Here is a 14,861-nt window from a genome sequence, read left to right on the forward strand (position 1 = left end):
AAATATATGTAAAGCACTTGGTATTGCACCCACCATGCAATGCATGTTTAATGAAGGCTGGGCATAATTTTTCTCAAAGCCTTTATACGTAACAAGTACTCAAAATACAGATATTGACAAGGAATAAGATGAGGTTTAAATAATTATTAGAGGCTATATATTAAGCCAGAGATCTATCTAGTTTTTAAAGTTTAGGTTGGGTCCAGTGGCTCATGCCTGTAACCCCAGCACTTTGGGAGGCTAAGGCAGAAGGATCACTTGAGTCCAGGAGTTTAAGACCAGCCTGGGCAACATATTGAGATCCTGTCTCTACCAAAATTTAAAAATTAGCTGGGCATTGTGGCGTGCACCCATAGCCCCAGCAACTCAGGAGATTGAGATGGGAGGATTGTTTGGGCCCAGGAGGCTGAGTGTGCAGTAAGCAGTGATTGTGCCACTGCACTCCAGCCTGGGTAATTCTGTGAGACCCTGCCTCAAAAAAAAAAAAAAAAAAAAAGGCCAGGCGCAGTGGCTCATGCCTGTAATCCCAGCACTTTGGGAGGCCAAGGAGGGCAGATCATGAGGTCAGGAGATCAAGACCATCCTGGCTAACACAGTGAAACCCCGTCTCTACTAAAAATAGAAAAAATTAGCAGGGCGTGGTGGCGGGCGCCTGTAGTACCAGCTACTCTGGAGGCTGAGGCAGGAGAATGGCCTGAACCCGGGAGGCGGAGCTTGCAGTGAGCTGAGATCGTGCCGCTGCACTCCAGCCTGGGCAACAGAGCCAGACTGTCTCAAAAAAAAAAAAAGAAAAGAAAAGAAAAAGAAAGAAATGCTCATTACCCTGTTGTAATTTTCAATGAAAGAACTAATTCCTTAGAGGATATATAAGAAAAACAACAGAAATTCAAGAATCTCCTTTATAGGCCAGGCGCGGTGGCTCATGCCTGTAATTCCAGCACTTTGGGAGGCCAAGGCGGGTGGATCACGAGGTCAGGAGATTGAGACCATCCTGGCTAACACAATGAAACCCATCTCTACTAAAAAATACAAAAAATTAGCCAGGCGCCTGTAGTTCCAGTTACTTGGGAGGCTGAGGCAGGAGAATGGCATGAACCTGGGAGGCGGAGCTTGCAGTGAGCCGAGATCATGCCACTGCACTCTAGACTGGGCAACAGAGCAAGACGCCATCTCAAAAAATATATATATACATGTGTGTATATATATATGTATATATATGACCAATGTTGAATAAAATGGGAAAATAATCTCACAACTCTTATAGCAGACAGCATGTTGCTGTTTCTGAGTGGAAAACAGTGTGGTTTAATAGAGTTGGATAGATCCTCACATCTTGGCTTTCCAGTTCTGGGACTACAGGAAAATTACTTAATCTCTTTGAGCTTCAACTTTCTCATCTTTAAAATAACAATCCCATACCCACAGGCCTGTTTTTATGATTAAACCATCTTATAGTAACTACTCATTAAATGCTAGGCTCCCCTCTTTCCTTCTTATATCTTTCTTTTTCCCCCCCCGACAGTTCTTCTGTCATTTTTCTATTATCTCCAATATTTTAAGTCCATTTTGAATTCCCTACTTTTTCACACTCTCTTAGTTCAGAAAATGAAAGAATAGTGCAAATTTGCATCTTGGGACACATGGAAGTTTATACTCTTGGAAAATTAAGGGAACTTTTAGCAATGATGTAGAACTTTCTAACGGTGGGTAAAACAATGGAACCATGAGAGGTAGAGGTAGTCCCAATCATATATTTTTCCAGGTAAGTATGACAGAAACTAAAAAGAATCAGAAGGCGAGATGTTTGCATATCTTCATGTTCACCAACATGCAAAAGCATTTTAAACCTAAAGTTCCTTCATGCAATGGCATGCAAAACCAAATGCAGCAAAGAATGAAGAAAAGGGGATCAGCAAAGAATGCAGAAGGTTCCAGGCAACCAACTGAAATAAGCTTCAAGTTCATACAAACCTCCAACATTAAATTGCTATGTCTGATATAAATGTTTTCACCATCTAGTCTTTCTCTCTTTTTCTGTGAAAATGAAAGGGGGGAAAAACAGAAAAGCATAAAAAATTAAAATGTTGTTCTTGCGGGAAAAAACTGAAAATTGGCAAACCAAAAAATATTTAAAATTTAATGTCCACAGCGCAGCATATGCCAACATGAAATGGTCGGAGTCACAAGGACACACAGAGAACATGATTACCACGAGAAAACGATGACCTTGTTCATGAATGATGAAAGAATGTGATGATGTTATTCAAAAAGACAGTGCTCCTGGCTTCATTGGCTTCTTATGTAACAAGCTGTTTTTTTTTTGTTTTTGTTTTTGTTTTTGTTTTTTTTGAGACGGAGTCTCGCTCTGTCGCCCAGGCTGGAGTGCTGTGGCCGGATCTCAGCTCACTGCAAGCTCCGCCTCCCGGGTTCCCGCCATTCTCCTGCCTCAGCCTCCCGAGTAGCTGGGACTACAGGAGCCCGCCACCTCGCCCGGCTAGTTTTTTTTTTTTTGTATTTTTTAGTAGAGATGGGGTTTCACCGTGTTAGCCAGGATGGTCTCGATCTCCTGACCTTGTGATCTGCCCATCTCGGGCGGATCTCCCAAAGTGCTGGGATTACAGGCTTGAGCCACCGCGCCCGGCATAACAAGCTGTTTTATGTTCATTTTTGAAATTGAACTGTTTGAGGGTTACCTTAAAACATATGACTGTAAAAAACACTGAAACTCCAGGTATCATGGAGTGAAGAAATGCTTTAAAAACATTATTTAGCTTTTGGGATGTATTTTATACTTAGTGACACTGAGTATAATTAGAGATTTTATAATCTCTAATTACAAAATCTAATAAAAAATTAGACCTCTTTTATAAAAAAGATCTAAGAAAGATTATCATTTTACACATGATCAGCCAATAAATATATTCAGTTAACTGATTCAAACTGATTCATCCCACTCTATAGATGAAAAGAATGAGGCACAGAGAAGTCAAACCCATAGTTATACACAGTACTGGGGCTGCTGCTACAGAGGGTGTTTTTCTGGAGACAGGGTCTTACTCTGTCACATAGGTGGAATGTAGTGGTGCAGTTGTGGCTCACTGCAGCCTTAACCTCCTGGACTCAAGTGAGCCTCCTGCCTCAGCCTCCCAAGTAGCTGGGACCACAGGAGTGTATCACCACGCCTGGTTAATTAATTAATTTATTTTTTTGAAGTGACGGGGTCTCCCTATGTTGCCCAGGCTGGTCTTGAACTCCTGGACTCAAGGGATCCTCTTGCCTCAACCTCCCAAAGTGCTGGGATTACAGGTGTGAGCCATCACACCCAGCTATGATGGTTTTCATTTTATGATAAATGTGTATAAAATATTATCATTCTAAGAATATGATGTCATTGTGAAATAGTTCTTATACATTTTTAAATATAAAAGGTTTGACTCTCACTGTTTAATGAAAAGTTTAATGAAACTTTTCAACATATAGTATAGGATTATGGTTTCTTCAGTTTATGTAAATATATGTGTATAGCTGTCACCCAGGCTGGAGCACGGTGGCATGATCTCAGCTCACTGCAACCTCCACCTCCCAGGTTCAAGCGATTCTCATGCCTCAGCCTCCCAAGTAGCTGGGACTAAAGGCGTGCACCAACACACCTGGCTCATTTTTGTATTTTTAGTAGAGATGTGGTTTCACCACGTTGGCCAGGCTGGTCTCAAACTCCTGACCACAAGGGATCCTCCTGCCTTGGCCTCCCAAAGTGCTGGGATTATAGGCGTGAGCCAATGTGCCTGGCCCATATCCGTTATTTGAAAGTATTAACAACTCCTGATTAAAAGAAATCAATGAAAAGAATGGATCACTGTCTTTTTAATGCATTGTAAGTCAGCATGGGTGAAATGGCAATGTAGCTTTGTGAAAGTGAAAAATGGCTAACCTTCCTCATTCTTATCAGATCTTCAGTTTTTTCTGCAAGCTTCTGTTTTGCCATAATTTAAAAAAGAAAGAAAAATGATAAAATGTTGCTCATTGAAGTTTGTTTGAACCTTCATTTTATAATTTTAAGGAAAAGGGAGTAAGGGAGAAGAAAAAAACTGAGCGGGTGGAGGGAAAGAGGAACAAGTGGCCTATTGGCACAAACCTGTGTTTGGTCACCATTTGAGGTGGGTACTGTCACCTCGATGTGGGTTTTTTCCACCTACATTTAAGAAATAAAGTAGTGAAAACATTTTAGGTTAGTAGGTTTCTATGAATAGTGTTGTTTCCAAATAAGCTGCATCTTTAAGCTGGTTGTGAAATACGCTGATATGTAATCATCATGATGCAGTCTTATGGAGGGTGTTACAGGGAAGGATATTACTCCCAAAAGTCATCTGTGTTTACCACCACATTTTCAAGGCTGAAAAGGTAACATGGATATCCAAATTATCAAAAAAGAAAATTAAGGTAAGTATTCTATTGATGAAGAAAATATATTTTTATACTTATTTATAAAAAAGTATCCACTTAAAAGAATAATTTAGGCTTATTTAATGTAATAGCCATGTTTTTGTTTTGCCTTTAAAAAATGGTCTGGAAGTACTTTAAGTAACATTTAAAAACAAATTTACATATGAAGTTATCAACGTATGACATATATGACAGGAAGAAAATCTTTAGTTAAAGCACACATGTAATAAACCACATATGACACCAAACTGGTAAACACAAAGGATTTTGTTAGTTGAACAATATACTTAAGGAGGCACTTCATTCTTCAGTTTATTACACAACAAAACATTACAATAAACCCAATTTAAATTGTAACTGACACATGAAATTACTCCCAGGGCTGGTTATAAACAAGCACATGCAGGATTCAGCTGCAACATTCAACACACTGCAATCTTCTCTAGGAAGGTGGAGCCTATGTGTTTGGTAGAAGGGCAAGATTCATCCTTAGTATTAATAGTAGAAAGAGAATAGCTAAGGTCTCCTGCCTAGCTTTGAAATACCTTTAGTAATGTCATTTTATACATAGAAAATGGGGTAATTATTAAAAAAAAAAAAAACAGGCTATTAAGAGGGAGCATAATAGAGTGAGCAACGTACAAAGCATTGGATATCTTAAATTAAAAAATTGATTGTTTTTACTAAGGGCTAAATCACTTTATATCATTAAGTTCTTTACAGAACCTCATCAATCTGTGGTGTTGATATTCTTTTTAATTACACTAAGCAGCATTACTTTGGAATATAATGTCATTGTGCTATCTTCCCTAAACTGAGTCTAAAAAACCTGAGAGAGCTACAAAATTAGTGACACTGTCAAGTGTTAAGTTAAGTACACCCCATTACAGCACTTTAACTACCAGGGGTAATTAACCGTTTTGGGTCATTTCTACTTTAAGTCCCAGCATACTTGTTGTGTGGTCATTAACAAGTTTTTTTTACCCCCCCAGAGCTTAAATTTCTTATGGATAAAATGGAGATAATGTCTTCCTAGAATTGTGCATTTAGCAAACAATAATGTTAAATTATTTTACAGGCCGGGAGCGGTGACTCATGCCTGTAATCTCAGCACTTTGGGAGGCCGAGGCGGGTGGATCACGAGGTCAGGAGTTTAAAACCAGCCTGGCCAAGATGGTGAAACCCCGTCTCTACTAAAAATGCAAAACAATTAGCCGGGCGTGGTGGCACGCACCTGTAATCCCAGCTACTCCGGAGGCTGAGGCACAGAATTGCTTAAACCTGGAGGGGCGGAGGTTGCAGTGAACTAATATCGCTCCACTGCACTCCAGCCTGGGCGACAGAATGAGACTCCGTCTTAAAAAAAAAAAAAATGTATTTTACAAAGCTTAAATTCCTCATTCAAATGAATAATGACTTCTTTTTGCTTTGGATCTTTATCAATCCAATAGCAGAAAATTGACAGCCTCTACTTCAGTTTAAGAATTGAGGCAAGCCAGGCACGGTGGCTCAGCCTGTAATCCCAGTACTTTGGGAGGCCGAGGCAGGTGGATCACCTGAGGTCAAGAGTTCGAGACAATCCTGGCCAACATGGTGAAACCTTGTCTCTACTAAAAATATAAAAATTAACTGGGCGTGGTGGTGGGCACCTGTAATCCAGCTACTCAGGAGGCTGAGGCAGGAGAATCGCTTAAACCTGGGAGATGGAGGTTGCAGTGAGCTGAGATCGCACCATTGCACTCCAGCCTGGGTGACAGAGCAAGACTCCATCTCAAAAAAAAGAATTGAGGCCAAGTAGCAACAGTATTTCTGTGTATGCCCCTACATAGAACATTAAATGAGATAACAATATACATGGGGGAGATAGTACCTACTGCCATACTTGCAGAATAGACCTCATTAAAATGACAACAAAAAGCCATCTCTATCTCAAACTAATGTCAGATAATGAAATTTACAGTTACAAGGCTACTTTATCACTACTATTGCTTTATATAATAAATATGGCTTCAGGTAAATGCCATAGTTTTGTTTTGTTTTGTTTGAGACAGAGTCTTGTTCTGTTGCCCAGGCTGGTGTGCAGTGGCGTGATCTCGGCTCACTGCAACCTCTGTCTTCCAGGTTCAAGTGATTCTCCTGCCTCAGCCTCCCAAATAGCTGGGATTACAGGTGTCTGCCAGCATGCCCAGCTAATTTTTGTATTTTCAGTAGAGACGGGGTTTCGCCATGTTGGCCAGGCTGTGATCCACCCGTCTTGGTCTCCCAAATTGCTGGGATTACAGGCGTAAGCCACCGTGCCTGCCACCAGAGTTATTTTCTAACTGCTACATATAAAATCAGCTCAGAGTCACCCTTAATTCTGCCACCACCATTACTATAATAAGTTATCAGAGGTGGTCTTCAGTCTCATTTCAACACAAGTATCTCAAATCATATATTTATGTAGAATTAATTGGCAACAAAGACCCCCTATTGGCTTGGAAAGCTTATACCAGGTAGTGATCTCTTTACTCTGCCAAGTTCCCAAGAAAAAAGGGAGCCTATTGTTGAAGATATTTATGTCTATGATACAGGCAAAAAGGAGTAAAAGTAAGTCAGCAGAAAGCCAGAGGAATCTTAGCCACTAGGAAGATTCCCCTAACAATTCCAGTAAGCTAACACTTTTTAGTTAGTATAACAAATGGAGGGATAGTCAAAAGTGCCTGGTGAGATATTCTAACATCAAAAACTGAGGAGGTAGTCTAACATTAAACAGGCATTGTTGACACTGAACCTGAAGACCAATGTCATAAATATTTGGCTACGTACAAAAATGTAAACACCTACCATTCACTCAATCTGTTTTTCTCTTTGGACTCAAGGTAGTCCCAAATGGACAGTAAAACTGTATGTCATATTTAACAGTTTGCTTTTTTCTTTATTATTATTTTTTGAGACGGAGTCTTGCTCTGTTACTCAGGCTGTAGTGCAGTGGTGTGATCTGGGCTCACTGCAACCTCTGCCTCCCAGGTTCAGGGAATTCTGCCTCAACCTCCCCAGGAGCTGGGATTACAGGCACCTGCCACCACGCCCAGCTAATTTTTGTATTTTTAGTAGAGATAGGGTTTCACTATTTGAGACAGGGTATCACTTTGTCACCCTGGCTGAAGTGCAGTGGTGCAATCTCGGCTCACTGAAGCCTCCTCAATCTCTCAGGTTCAAGCTATCCTTCTGTCTCAGCCCCCGCAAGGAGCTGGGACTACAGATGTGCGTCACCATACCCAGCTAGTTTTTGTATTTTTTGTAGACATGGGGTTTCGCCATTTTGCCAAAGCTGGTCTTGAACTCCTGGGCTCAAGGGATCTGCCTGCCTTGCTCTCCCAAAGTGCTAGGATTACACGTGAGAACCTCCAAACCTGGTCTAACAGTTTTTGTTTTGTTTTGTTTTGTTTTTTTAAATACAATCAAAACAGAGTTAGATTGTCCACTGCTCTAGAAATAAACTAGATATTGATCTGGCTCCAAAAGAACAAGGTTAATCCATCTGCCAAAGCGAGGACACTTACTAAGATCTAACTCAGTTTAATTTTTTTTTTAATTTCTTAACAGACATATAAAAATGTAATTCTCCTTATAAAGACTGCTTCTCATAATTCCTGTTGCCAACAGTAAGACCTATATTTATTTCAATAAATCTGAGCTAGCACTTCGATTCCATCACTGCTTAAATGTGTTTACGAAGCTTAACACATAAAAGGTCAGTCTAGTCACCGTCTAGGAAATCTGCTAATTAAATTGGTGATTTTTCAACACAGTGCAGTGACTGTGGATACAACTAACTCAGAACCATAGGTAACTCAGCAGTACAACCTCTCCTACATAATGGATCTTTTCCTTTTTGTAATGCTACTTAAGATTTGAGCAACCACATAGATGTGCTTTATGTAATACCTATTCGTTGGAAATGTTGTGCATACGTCCATCTTAGAAAATAAAATTATATTTTAATCACAATAGCAGAACTTAGTCTTAAAAATCTATGTAGCGATTCCTTCTAGATGAGTAAAAATTATTTTAAAAAGCAGAGGATCAGTCATACTGGTGTGTTTTATAAGTTCATTTAGAAAAATAATAGTTGGGTCAAGGAGTGGGTCACCTTATAACTTCTGAGATAGCTTACAGTCTTATTGACATAACTCTATGAAAATATTTTACAGGTTCATGGGAGACATCTTCATTTAGAAAGAATGAGGAATAACTTTGTTGAGCCTATGAGAATAAGCAATTGCTTTGAACACGTTCCTGGTCAAAATGTTAAGGCTTCTAAATCACAAAGTGAGTTAGCTAAGTATTTGGACTGATGACATACCTTCCATGCTTCTGTGGGCTCTGGCTCAGCTTGCTCAGGTGGCTCGTCTTCCTTTTTCACTTCAGCCTTCACTGTTTCCTTCTGTGCTTTAGGGACCACTGTTTTTTTAGCAGAGGCATCTAGGACGCCACCTTCTGCAACCTGACCCTGAGCAATGGCGGGTGCAGAAGTGGGCCGAGGACTTCGGTCTGCCGAATCGACAGCTGCTGCTATGTGAGAAAGGGAAAAGGGAAGAATAAGTAAAGGCCAGAGCTACTGTATTATTTCAAAGTCACCAGGCAAAATAACTGTGAATCCAGGGCACACACAAATGTTACAGTGTGTAGTGGGCTATCATACAGAGGGTAAAAAATAAATCATTAGTGCTCTGCCAGGGAACTGACAGCAACAGGAAAGTTAAATGTACCATCAGTAGAAAGGCTAAAATGTGTTAATGATCATATTCCATGAATGCTGAATTCAGGGGAGACAGGATCAAAGAAAAGAAATAGAAAATCCATTTATCTTGTAATTTTAGTTTCAAAAACCTGCAATGTTGTCTATGGTGGGGAAAAAAGGGTCAACTAAATGTGATTTCTTCCATGAGGCCTTTTAAAAATAAAGATGTGTTCACTTTAAGGTTATTTCAGGAATCTAAAAATATATTGTAAGAAAAAAGAATTAAGTCTGATTTCTTCTGTAAGCCTCCTTGGAATGATTACAAAATAACTTGATAAATGGCTCTTCTGGTAAGACACGAACTACTTTCTGATGCTTGTAAGGACAAATCTTTGAATCAGATGCTCTCCCTTTTAATAATATATCCTTTGATTAAAATAACACGAACTCAAAATCTTTGTCAGTACTCAAACCTAAACAAAAATATCTTTTGAGTTCTGTCCTACTATCTCTCAGTCTTACCAATTTGTATTATAGCTCTTATTCTCTAATATATTTAGGGCAGTGGTTCTCAACTGGAGTAAATTGTCCCCAGAGAATATTTGGCAATGTCTGGAGACATTTTTGGTTGTTGTAACTGAGGAGGGAAGAGAAAGGAGGTACTGGCATCCAGTGCATAGAGGCTGAAGTTACTGAGGTTAAGAAACCTTAATTTAGGGGAAAAGCTATATACACTGTTTTAGAGAGAATAAACTATACAGGCTTATGATAAAATCTTGATCTTTTCTAAGAGCTAATTGTTGTGTTGGAATATTTGGTATCTAAGTTTTAGACAGCTTACTTCAAAACAATCACTCATACCATTTTTGTGGTTTTTATGTTAATTCTTTCAGGGATATAAAACATTTACACTTTGTAATAAAACTTCACTTATCTGACAGTATCTAGGAATAAAAGTGTTTTTCGACATTGTGTTTCTGATAACATATTGTTATCCTCTTTTGTACTAAGACTTTTTTTTTTTTTTTTTTTTTTAGACAGAGGCTCTGTCACCTAGGCTGGAGTGCAATGGCACGATCTCTGCTCACTGCAATCTCTGCCTCTCAGGTTCAAGCGATTCTCCTGCCTCAGCCTCCCCAGTAGCTGGGACTACAGGCGTGTGCCACCATGCCCAGTTAATTTTTTGTATCTTTAGTAGAGACGGGGTCTCACCATGTTGTCCAGGCTTGTCTCGAACTCCTGACCTCAACTGATCTGCCTGCCTTGGCCTCCCAAAGTGCTGGGATTACAGGCGTGAGCCACTGCGCCCGGCCAAGACTTTTATATTTTAATCAATTTGCATGGAAATCAGTAATTTTTATTATATACTTTCCTGCATTCTTAAACTGACTATAACTGAACATAATTCATCCTGAAATTTTTAGATTTATAAATTGTAAGGATCAGATAAAGGAATTCCATAAATCTGAACAGATAAAAACTTTAAATTCTCAACTACTTCATACAACAATATCAAGAAAGAAATGCTTGGCCAGGTGCGGTGGCTCACACCTGTAATCCCAGCACTTTGGGAGGCCAAGGTGGGCGGATCACCTGAGGTGGGGAGTTCGAGACCAGCCTGGTCAACGTGGTGAAATGTCATCTCTACTAAAAGTACAAGAATTAGCCAAGCGTGGTGGTGGGTGCCTGTAGTCCCAGCTACTAGGGAGGCTGAGGCAGGAGAATGGCCTGAACCCAGGAGGTGGAGCTTGCGTGAGCTGAGATTGTGCCACTGCACTCCAGCCTGGGCAACAGAGCCAGACTCTGTCTCAAAAAAAAAAGAAAAAGAAAGAAATGCTCATTACCCTATAGTAATCTCCAATGAAAGAACTAATTCCTTAGAGAATATATCGGAAAAACAGCAGAAATTCAAGAATCCCCTTTATTGGCCAGGTGCTATGGCTCATGCCTGTAATCCCAGCACTTTGGGAGGCCAAGGCAGGTGGATCACAAGATCAGGAGATTGAGACCATTCTAGCTAACACAGTGAAACCCATCTCTACTAAAAAGTACAAAAAATTAGCCAGGCGTGGTTGTGGGTGCCTGTAGTTCGAGTTACTTGGGAGGCTGAGGCAGGAGAATGGCTTGCACCCAGGAGGCGGAGCTTGCAGTGAGCCGAGATCGCACCACTGCACTCCAGCCTGGGCAACAGAGCGAGACTCTGTCTCAAAAAAAAAAAAAACAAAAAAAACCTCTCCTTTATCTTCCATGAAAAATCTGTGGCCTCTTGCACAGATTGCTACTACTGGGTTAGTACTAATAACTCTGGATTAGCACAGAGCTACTACTAATGGGTGCTTTAAGCAGTCACTGCAAGAATGGCAGATGGCAGACCAAACCTGACAACACAGGGGAATGTGACAAAATATTTTGCTCACAGTTGTGTTTAAGTATCATTATACATGTGTATTCACACCTCCTCTCAAAGAATTAATTCAACTACGCCTGGCATCACAGAAACATAGCCCATGCTTTCACCATGTGTTATTTTGCCACTTGTCTTTGGTTTCAATCCAGTACTAATATTGCAGAGCCAAATGATTTATGTCTTCAGCATTCCTAGCCTTGGCAATCTGTACTGTATGTGGAAAAGAAGGTATTAGTGTGGAAACTGACAGAAACACAGTTCAGAGATTGGAAAAATAATAACATTACAATAAAAAGCCCTGGCTGTGAAAGGCTGCATGGAACAGAGGCAAAAGCCAAATTATGAGTCTTAGGCCCAGACTCAGTCACACACAGTAGTGTGACCTAAGGCATGGAGCTTAATCTTACAAACTTTAGTTTAATCGTATGTAAAATATGGAAGATATTAACTCTATAATATCATGGTAGTGATCGTGGCTTTTTAAAACAGTTTTGAGACATAATTCACATACCATACAGTTCACTCATTTAAAATATATAATTCAATGCTTTTTAGGATATTTACAGTGTTGGGGGTAGTGATTGCTTTTTAAGATGTGTGGGTCTTCAGTTTTATTAATTCAGCTATTAATATTTACAACATTTTGGGGCATATATAGACAATACATAACTTAAAAATCCAGTATCTCCCATATCTGAAGGTCTACACAAAGAAAAACGCTGATGGTGACCCACTAACTTCAATACTATATTGCTCTTGGTTGACAATAGAAACTTAGTTACATACTAGAGCAGTAAAGAATAAAATTCAAACCATCAGACTGAGTAAAGGCAAACAACTTCTACTTCTAGCTGTTATTTACTAGCACAATCTCTGCTAGTGTGCAGTAGGGTCGTTCTTTTATCAGAGGACCACATAAATCATTTGTAGGTCTTGAAAAACAAAAATATCAGATGATGCGTGTGATGAGCTATCTGCCCACTCTAGTGAAATGAGCTATCCAAGAGTGAGGCTTGGGCATGTGTTTTGTTTTAAAGTTCCAAAGGTGATAAGGATGTACACCCCTGGCAAGATTCACTTAATCACTGCTCACCGAATGGATGAACTACCTGGTTGTGTGGCCCTTTCTTTTGTGCTCCAGTTTCCTCATGAGTAAAACCGTAATTCCTAAATGCTTTTTCTTATTCACTAAGTAGCTTTGAAATGCTTTGAAAAGCAAAAAGTACAAGAAAAATATAATCTTTGTCATCATTATTAGCTACCCTTGCAACTTACTACTCTATCATAAAACTGGGATCAGAACCAGTTTTGGTATTCCAGCTGGTGAGGCAGATGCTCTGAGGACCAGACGTAACAGAAGAGAAAGGGAATGCTCATTTTTATCATTAAAATGAGAGCCGTTATAAAGCAATTCTTGTAAAAGTTTGCCTGATACATCATCTCTAGCTTACAGAGTTATATTAATTTTTTGAAAAGGGAGGGGTGACTCAACGGGAAAAAGTATCTTTTAAGGAGCACGGAGAAGTATCTAAGGAAAGGAGGGAAAAATAGTTCCACAGACATGTTTCCAGTTTTTATACCATAGCACAAAGAGAAAAAGACATTTAAAAACAGAACTACAAAAAAAAAATTGTCCTATTCAGTTTATATGCACTTCAGATACTTAAAAGATATGCAAAATGCTTAGAACAGTGCCTGGAACATACTAAGTGCTCAACCAATATTGACTATTAACTTTTATTCTACCCTTTCTTAAAAAAAAAAGTAATCATGGTGAAGAGTAAAAAGCATGGGCCTAGGAGAATGGTCCTGGATTCCCTCCTAATTCTTTCCAACTAGCTATGTGACCTTAGGCAAGTCACTTACATTCTAAGGTTAAGTTGTAAGAAATAATGAACATTGGCTGGGTGCCGGTGGCTCACGCCTGTAATCCCAGCACTTTGGGAGGCCGAGGCGGGTGGATCCCGAGGTCAAGAGATTGAGACCATCCTGGCCAACACTGTGAAACCCCATCTCTATTGAAAAACAAACAAACAAACAAAACACACACACACACACACACAAATTAGCTGGGCGTAGTGGCGTGCACCTGTAGTCCCAGCTACTCAGGAGGCTGAGGCAGGAGAATCGCTTGAACCCGGGAGGCAGAAGTTGCAGTGAGTCAAGATTGCAACATTGCACTCCAGCCTGGGTGACAGTGCGAGACTCCGTCTCAAAAACAAAACAAAACAAAACAAAAATAAAAATAAAAAAAAGAAATAATGAACATTAATGAGTATCTAGTTCAAGAAATTATTTTTAAAAAAGCTCAATAAAAGTGTAAAGAAAATAAAGATAATAAAGATATGAGCTGACATGAGTTAAAGTATATATAATAGGAAAAAAACAACAAAACCAAAAGTTGGTTCTTTGAAAAAATTAAGAAGATTACTTTGTACCCCATAAATATATACAATTATAAATTGTCATCCCGGCTTGGTGGCTCATGCCCACAATCCCAGAACTTTTGGAGGCTGAAGTAGGCAGATCACTTGAGGTCAGGAGGTAGAGACCAGCCTGACCAACATGGTGAAACTCCGTCTCTACTAAAAATGCAAAACTTAGCTGGGCATGGTGGCGCACACCTGTAATCCCAGCTACTTGGGAGGCTGAGGTGGGAGAATTGCTTGAACTTGGGAGGCAGAAGTTGCAGTGAGCTGAGATCGCACCATTGCATTCCAGTCTGGGCAACAAGAGTAAAACTCCATCTCACAAATAAGTAAGTAAATAATAAATATATAGTCAATTTACAATTTAAGAAAGAAAAGATTAATAAAATCAATATATCTCTAGCAAGCCTATTTGAAACAAAAAGGGTACAACATACCAATATCACGAATGCAAAAAGTGGACCCTGCTATAGTTCTTACAGGTATTAAAAAGATACCCAGCCTTATGTAAATATATTTGGAAATTTAGATAAAATGCACATTGCCTAGAAAAACACAACTAGGCCAGGTGCAATGACTCACACCTATAATCCCAGCACTTTGAGAGGCCTAGGTGAGAGGACTGCTTGAGCCCAGGTGTTCAAGATCAGCCTGGGCAACACAGTAAGACCTTGTCTCTATAAAAATTAAAAAATTAGTGGGGTGTGGTAGCGTGTACTTGTGGTACCAGCTACTCAGGATGCTGAGGTGGGAGGATCATTTGGGCCTGGGAGGTCAAGGCTACAGCAAGCTATGATGGCGTTACTGTACTCCAGCCTGAGAGAGCTAAGACTGTTTCTCCAAAAAAAAAAAAAAA

General features: G+C 39.7%; 1 protein-coding gene across 50 annotated transcripts in view; it reads right to left on the reverse strand.

The window, feature by feature from the left end:
- EPB41 (erythrocyte membrane protein band 4.1) overlaps nt 1-14,861 on the reverse strand; it is a 278,208-nt gene that overhangs the window by 60,292 nt on the left and 203,055 nt on the right. For 22 of the 50 annotated variants that reach the window (XM_077965593.1, XM_077965637.1, XM_077965601.1 and 19 more), the window contains 4 exons: nt 8,792-9,000; nt 4,136-4,192; nt 3,932-3,973; nt 1,972-2,034 (listed from right to left, as the gene is read on the reverse strand). In XM_077965593.1, the coding sequence (XP_077821719.1) occupies nt 1,972-2,034; nt 3,932-3,973; nt 4,136-4,192; nt 8,792-9,000 (371 nt within the window). Of the gene's footprint in view, nt 1-1,967; nt 2,035-3,931; nt 3,974-4,135; nt 4,193-8,791; nt 9,001-14,861 lie in introns of all 50 variants that reach the window. The other 28 variants (XM_077965641.1, XM_077965619.1, XM_077965656.1 and 25 more) reach the window with 7 other exon arrangements.

This window comes from Macaca mulatta, chromosome 1, assembly GCF_049350105.2.
Source record: "Macaca mulatta isolate MMU2019108-1 chromosome 1, T2T-MMU8v2.0, whole genome shotgun sequence".
In the NCBI taxonomy this organism is placed as follows: domain Eukaryota; kingdom Metazoa; phylum Chordata; class Mammalia; order Primates; family Cercopithecidae; genus Macaca; species Macaca mulatta.